This window comes from Ceratina calcarata, unplaced genomic scaffold, assembly GCF_001652005.2.
Source record: "Ceratina calcarata isolate Rehan_Ccalc_2016 unplaced genomic scaffold, ASM165200v1 scaffold2.2, whole genome shotgun sequence".
NCBI lineage: Eukaryota > Metazoa > Arthropoda > Insecta > Hymenoptera > Apidae > Ceratina > Ceratina calcarata.
In genome coordinates, this window is record NW_017141592.1 from 95,352 (window position 1) to 103,152 (window position 7,801).

Consider the following 7,801-nt stretch of genomic DNA (forward strand, 5'->3'; position numbering starts at 1 on the left):
TACACTAGCCCGAAAATCGAGCATGCTTAGTACGTCGAATCTGTCCATCTTTAGTTGAGTAAATTGCGTCAGGAAAACAACACAAGGTACATACCTATATACGTGCACTCATTTACTTATTTCTGTTCGACTGTCAATGTCGTCGTAGAAGTATGCACGAGTAATGTTATGCGTGCTGAGTATACAGCGGAACGTAAATACACGTGAGTATTCAGTCTTTCCCTTCATCTCTCTTTCTCTCACTCTAGATTCCTCTCGTTTCTATCCTCGGCGTATTGTGCTTCGGTTCTCGATCCCTCTTCCGAGCCCTTACCACAAGCCGCAGCCCACTTTTGTACGAACACGCGCGCGTTCATTATCAACGTACAACGTCGTATAACCATATTTACGTAGCTACGGTGGTCACCCACACGGACAGATGCAGCGTGCAACGAAGTTCGCAAAGAAACGACTTGTGCGCAGAAACGAAATGATATTTGTTGGATACATACACAAGGAGAGAGCGCGAGAGATAAAAATATGGAAAGAGAGAAAGATAGAACAACTATAAATGCAATTGAGAATTTTTAAATGATATATTCGCGGCACTTCCTGCAGTGCATTGCAAACGAGAGAGAACCAAAATGAATTACACTTTCGAACGATTGTCAACGATTTTATGGATAGACGATTTCGATTTTCGATTTTCATGGCAGCTGGATAATGTTCGTGTGCGCCAGTTAGCTTTAGCTTTATTATAATCGTGACTGATGATTAACCGTTTATTTAAAACGGCAACGCGCTTACATTCTTTTTTCCCCACGCTCGAGCTATCGTTCGCTGAACATCTACATAATTTTCTCATAAATCATGTGAAACGGTTAAAACAACGTAGCGCGCCTATAACTAAATGTGTTTGCGTATGAACGTGAAATTACACGTTTCTTATCGCGTGACCAATAAACGAAGCAACGACGGATGTCGCTGGGGAGACCTTCGTAATTTCACTGGTAATTGGAGCAAAATACGATGCATGATGACCGAAAGTCGTTGTCAGGAAAATCAATATGCTTTTTATACGATACAACGGAGGGGTATGCGTTTAAGGATATATGAAAAAAGAGAAAAAGAAAGATAAAATAGGATGACATAATCGGTACATGCTATGCTGATATGAGGAAAAGATCAACAGGACATGTCTTTAGACTTATTTAAAATTCGTATACTCGTATAATCCAGGCAAAAGCATGCAAAATATGGATTTACGGGACCAAACTTTTCATCCTCATATAAAAGGATTATGTGTTATACCCATTGAGCTAGTACCTGCCTTACATCATTCTAGTAAACACAGGTTCCTTGAAAACGTGTAAAACACACAAACCGTCGTGAGACAGTTAAGAGACGGAAACGGAGAACAATTAGCTTCCGATGTATGTCTCGTTATAAGAAATAGAAAAGGAACTGGTTAATGGAATATGGATTATCCTGGCTGTTTAAAACGTCCGCGATATCGTATTCTTGCAATTCACTCAATATCCGTATGTTAATTAGACAACAGAGGGATTCCTTTGTCGTGGCTTATTTATATGTATTATCGGTGTACAACTATTACAATTTTTTTCAATTACTTTATCTCAGCAGTTCGGTTAAACATATCTTTGACAATTCCTACTTCTTCCTTAACGATGAGAATGAGGACCGAACTTCTCATGTGATGTTTACCCTTTTCAATTTAACTCAAGTAAGGAACAAGCATAGTTACTTAAAGTCTTTGTAATGCATACGTTTGAATCGAATTGTTATTTCTCTTTGTGGCGGATTTATTGTTATTTCATATCTTTAACCCCCTTGCGAGCACCAATTATGCATACGCTACGACTGACAAGATAATACAATGCACACGATACGTGTATATGTATACATATAATTAGAATGTATAATGCAAGGAGTTGTCATTTTATGAGATTAACAAAAGTTATGCTTTTCAGACTGCGTTGCAATTTTTTACGTTTACAGCTCTTCTTCCTTTACTTTGGTAAGCTGGTACGAAGAATACAATGAATTCAGTTGTTTAAAGAAAATCATAGTGTATGCATTTCCTTAAGTTAATTATGTATAAAAATGAAATATAAGAATAAGCACTGCAAGTTCTACTTACAGCACCTTGTTATATAGCAAAACGATCGACATTCAATACTTAACATAAAATTTTAGATCTACTTTTCAGAGTTCTCAATATATACACATTCTGTTTTTTAATGTATCTAGAAAATATGGTTTTACGTAACAATCCGTTTAGTTGTAAGTTTATAAGTGAGGCTCCGTTCGTTCTTCTTTCTATTGTTCTCATCACCGAAAGCGCAAGTTTTACGAAGGCTCGGTGACTGTTTTTCATTCCTTTGACGAAACTCGCAGTGTGACAGCACGGTCGCATTGTATGCATCTTTTTTCCAGTCAGTTCCTCTTTCATAAATGTGTGTATGTATGAGCGGTGGTGAACGCGAGCAAGCGTACACTCACACATAGTCGCAAGCGTATGCACATCCACAATACTTTTTCCATCTATCAGCCATCTCATTCTGCCTCTGACCTATCTACCGCCCACATGCCCTTTTCTATACTCGTTTTTGCACCGACCTGTCCTTTCGTTGTATGAACAAGCAATGGTCGAGCTGGATAAGAAAAGAATGGCAAGACGTAACGCTGCCGCCTTCTTGTTTAGCTTCTTTCCATTCCGATAATTGAGGAATGTTTTGGTAGTCGGTTTAACTTTCAGTCACTAGTCTCGTAAATTAGGATCGTAATCGTATGATTCGAGTATAGTGTTGGCAATAGTTTTTCTATAGTGAGTTATTCTTTACTGTGACTGAAATATTAGTCGAACAGTAAAAAATAGTTCGATCTTGCGTTTAATAATGTACAGATATAGATCGAAACATAACAAAGTTTTGTCGTACATTTAAATATCTAATTATCTAATAGGAAATATTACTTGTAGACAACTTCGATCATTGATCTTGCGTATTGAATTAAACCAACACGAAACGTATTGGAACTACATGTCTAATCTATTAATTGCGGTGCGATGAAAATGAAGTGTATCTGGTAGAAGTTTAATAGTTTCGCATCAATCAGTCTTAAGTAATTGCTTACAATTGGACTGAAGTTTCAGGTTTGATTAATTATTATAGTACGTACTAGCCTCCCCTAATGGACGTTTAAGTTGATAAATTCAATACGTAGCAATTGATGTAAGCCTGTCGAAAAGTTAGACGTGATGTTTATAAACGCGCATACATATGTGCGACAAGAGTGTGTCATTTCGACGGTAAAGTCAAATGTGCAATGCACTTAAAAAGATTGGACTCCAGAGTCCCATTGTGGCTTAAAGTATTTAGTTGTAATTAAATCGTGTGTAAAACTGGAGTTTCTTCCATTTTTAACCAAAATGAGTTGTTTATGACATGCCTATCACGTTGCCCTGCGATTTTTTTACATATTTCAGATATACAAGATTTTGCATTATTTTTGTCTGGCTATCAGTAAAACAGAATACAGAACGTTAAAAATTTATCGACGAATATTAGAAAAGTCACGCGACTTCTATAACTTTTGAAGGTGAAAACTAATGTATCCGCAGAAGCATTTCGTTGATCGATTGACGGTTAACTCTCGTCGATGCTCTAACTTTCACGCTATCGGTATTTCAGAACGCGATACGAAACTTTTTTGAATGTGTGTACCCTATGACCTGTGTCATTTATCAATTCTAAAAATTATTGGGAGTATGAACAACTGATGCAACTAATATGATTTTCTCAAAAAAACATTCAAAGATCATATGAATTTATAAATGAGAAAATTGTTGCGTTGTACTTTTTGGATATAGTTAAGAAACCATTAGAACGTTTAGAATACTATAATTATGTTAAAATACAATAAAAATTGTATGGATCAAGGGTTAAATCGATGTTTGAAGCTCTTATTTTCTCTTTTACTGATTCTGCTTAACGCAAAATTCAAACTAAGTGTACGTTAGTACATGTCGCGACGTAAGGAGGGAAAATGCTGGAAACAATTAATATTAAGGCTAGAAAGTTGAAAATGTAAGAATGGAAGATTATAAAGAATTTAAAAATAGCTGGTAGCGTTAACGTGAAAGTTCGCATCTATAACGGAAACAAATTGAGTATATGGTGGTGAAGAAAGGGTTAAGGGTTGTATTGATTTGTATGATGGCGGCCGGCCGGCACGGCGCACTGTCCGTATTCGAGACAGCTTCGCTCGGTCCCGTTTTCCTGTTTTCCGTAAGTGAATCGCGTTCGGTGGCTCGCGTTTCTACGAAAATTCGCTGACCATTGCGTCAAAAGGACGCTAGGTAATTTCGTTCGCGCCGCTAGAAGAAAAATTAATCGGGGGAAAAGCCGACAAGGCGAAGGTGAGGTTCGACGACACGACGATGACGATGTTCGCGTATCTGCGAGGTCCTTGACGCGGAACCATCACCGGTTCCCGAGTTTCTGGCACGAACACCGTGGCAACTTAAAAAAGGGATGGTGAGTATCTGTCCAAAATATGTTTTAGCTTAAAACCATCAGGAGCAGATTTCAAATAATTTGATAAGGAGCTAAAAGTTAAATAAACAGAATAGAAGTATACCATCGTAGAAATNTATAAATGAGAAAATTGTTGCGTTGCACTTTTTGGATATAGTTAAGAAACCATTAAAACGTTTAGAATACTATAATTATGTTAAAGTACAATAAAAATTGTATGGATCAAGGGTTAAATCGATGTTTGAAGCTCTTATTTTCTCTTTTACTGATTCTGCTTAACGCAAAATTCAAACTAAGTGTACGTTAATACATGTCGCGACGTAAGGAGGGAAAATGCTGGAAACAATTAATATTAAGGCTAGAAAGTTGAAAATGTAAGAATGGAAGATTATAAAGAATTTAAAAATAGCTGGTAGCGTTAACGTGAAAGTTCGCATCTATAACGGAAACAAATTGAGTATATGGTGGTGAAGAAAGGGTTAAGGGTTGTATTGATTTGTATGATGGCGGCCGGCCGGCACGGCGCACTGTCCGTATTCGAGACAGCTTCGCTCGGTCCCGTTTTCCTGTTTTCCGTAAGTGAATCGCGTTCGGTGGCTCGCGTTTCTACGAAAATTCGCTGACCATTGCGTCAAAAGGACGCTAGGTAATTTCGTTCGCGCCGCTAGAAGAAAAATTAATCGGGGGAAAAGCCGACAAGGCGAAGGTGAGGTTCGACGACACGACGATGACGATGTTCGCGTATCTGCGAGGTCCTTGACGCGGAACCATCACCGGTTCCCGAGTTTCTGGCACGAACACCGTGGCAACTTAAAAAAGGGATGGTGAGTATCTGTCCAAAATATGTTTTAGCTTAAAACCATCAGGAGCAGATTTCAAATAATTTGATAAGGAGCTAAAAGTTAAATAAACAGAATAGAAGTATACCATCGTAGAAATTGTCTCTTTATACCTACTAAAATTAAAATAATATTTCCTACACAAATTGTACATGTATTTGCGCATATTGTTAATATGATAGTAAGAATAATATGGATAAAAATACTGTGAGTTTCGGAACGGTTTTCAATGTGAAATCACTACGAAAATTAAAATTATAAATTCTTTATCATATTTTAGAAATTAATTTCTTCATGAATTACTTTATTCTTTATATAGTCTCATACAGTACTTGCATTTTATGTGTATTTCTCATTGAATTTCTTATTGATTTCGCGATATAAGACTCTTGATGCTTGAAAATTCTAAGACTACTTATCGTTGACAAGAAACGCAAGGGTGAACACGAAACAAAAGATTCTGAGAGACTTGAGCCGTGATAGAAGTACTTTCGAAGCTTGCGCGAGTCGGAAATGTGCACATCGATGCCATTTTTTTACTAACACTATTTTATTTGCTAAGTTTGGGTAATATACGGTAAAACGAACTATTTCACTAAGATACCTACTTTTAATTTATGTACACATCTCTATTTATGATTTTAATAATAGATACGTAGGTACATTTAAACTTTAAAAAACAACTTTTTCTATCGCACGAATAAATGTTTGATCAACTGTCTTTACGACTATCAATACAGCATAAGTCTAACACGTGTGAAATAACAATTTAAATGGATTTTAAAAGTTAAACGTTACCTAATTACAAAACGTGTTTAACTGCTGCTTTACAGAATTTTATTTGGAATCGTACTCGATCATGGTTCATTTAAAAGATAAACAGTTCTTTCGTTTTGTTAAATCAGACGTAATGCAAAACTGAAAAAAACCCCATTGAATATTTCTAATTATCGTTTTACCCGTGTTCGCGTGCGCTTAGAATGTAAATACTTGAGGTGGCTGAAACTCTTTCTTCTTCACCTAAGTAACTTTCGTTGTCGAGCCACTAGGCATAGTTTAGAGTGTAGAGGTTAAATAAATTAAACACGCGGCAAGCGTGCATCTCGCCATGGTCGCTGCATCCTGGCTGCGCCGGGCAACATCGGGCAACGCCGTCAGATTTCACTTTCGCTGCTCTTTCGGTTCACCGTTACCTGTTAGTTGGAAATGGAAAACGATCTCCGTAGTGAAATCGGTCATGCCAATTGAAAAAGACGAGGTATCGATCGGAGAAAAAGAACAGAAAACGTAATAGCTGATGGATTACAAGATATTACTACAACGCTTTTACGTTTACACAGCTAAATACGGTGCTCGAATTATCGAACTTCAGAAATAAGAAATTTATTCCGTCCGTTAGATGACAAAGAGAACAAGAACAAACGTATGTCTATTTAATATAAATTGCTGCATTTATCTCGAGCTGTGGAATCGAATCATTAAAGTGGAATTTATTGGATACCAGCGACTTTCACTGAAAACTGTTTTCCAAATGACGTTTAAAGGAAGATGCAGCGTGCATAAATAGCCTATAGAATAATGGATATCGTTTTTGTTTCGTTCCCTTATCTCTTCCCATCGCATTCAAATAACTCCATTTAATTTTATAGATTTTACAAACACGTTTTGTGTTGAAAATATTTTTATAGTATCATATTAAAAAATGAAACTACAATATCCTTACTTGTTACAATACATGATACAAATTGGTTCTAATTTTATTTACTCGATTGTATTCTTCAACAGACATTGTATTGTATGTGTGCGTAATATTCACGTCTGGATTGTCCAGGTCCAGGCCAAGTATATTTATACACAATTAAGTAGGTGAACAAATACGAATGAAAGTACGTAGGCCCGGCAGCGGTTGTACCTGCGCCGCGTGGTACCTACATATGTTCTTATGTATGTGCATACTCGATGTTCTTTCGGGCCTAGACATTGACCTCGAAAGCGGCGAGGTGATAGCATCAAGCTGCTACAGAAGAAAGTGGCCGTCAGCCTCCGATTGGCCCAACGTGTATCGCCCGTTGATTTCATTCAACTGAAATGCCCACCGCCGCCGTGTCGTTGGCAAATTGCTTCGACACATGCTTCGCGGTTAACTCCGATTGCTCCGATCTGAACGTCATGTCGCGTGTCGCGTTGGCCTCGCGGACCAATGTTTACATGGGTTTGTGAAATCGTTTTGCATGTCATTCATTATGTGTTGAATCTCTATATTTAGAAAATCTTCCTGATTCCTTTTGGAGAAAGAATTTTGAGTTCATCGAGCGTTAAGACAAGTCTTACATTTATAAAAATAGTAAACGTTTTGGATATCTTTGGACACATACAAACAAGAATTTTAATATCTACTTTACTTGTACTCACTACACATATACT

General features: G+C 37.2%; 1 protein-coding gene across 3 annotated transcripts in view; it reads left to right on the forward strand.

The window, feature by feature from the left end:
• Positions 1–4,227: 4,227 nt before the first annotated feature.
• Positions 4,228–7,801, forward strand: part of LOC108622032 (elongation of very long chain fatty acids protein 4) — a 19,917-nt gene continuing 16,343 nt past the window's right edge. For 2 of the 3 annotated variants that reach the window (XM_018019665.2, XM_018019664.2), the window contains exon 1: positions 5,052–5,362. Coding sequence is in view for 1 of the 3 variants with exons in the window: in XM_018019664.2 (XP_017875153.1) it covers positions 5,360–5,362 (3 nt within the window). In the remaining 2 variants the exon portion in view is untranslated. Of the gene's footprint in view, positions 4,539–5,051; positions 5,363–7,801 lie in introns of those variants that run through there. The other variant, XM_018019666.2, reaches the window with a different exon arrangement.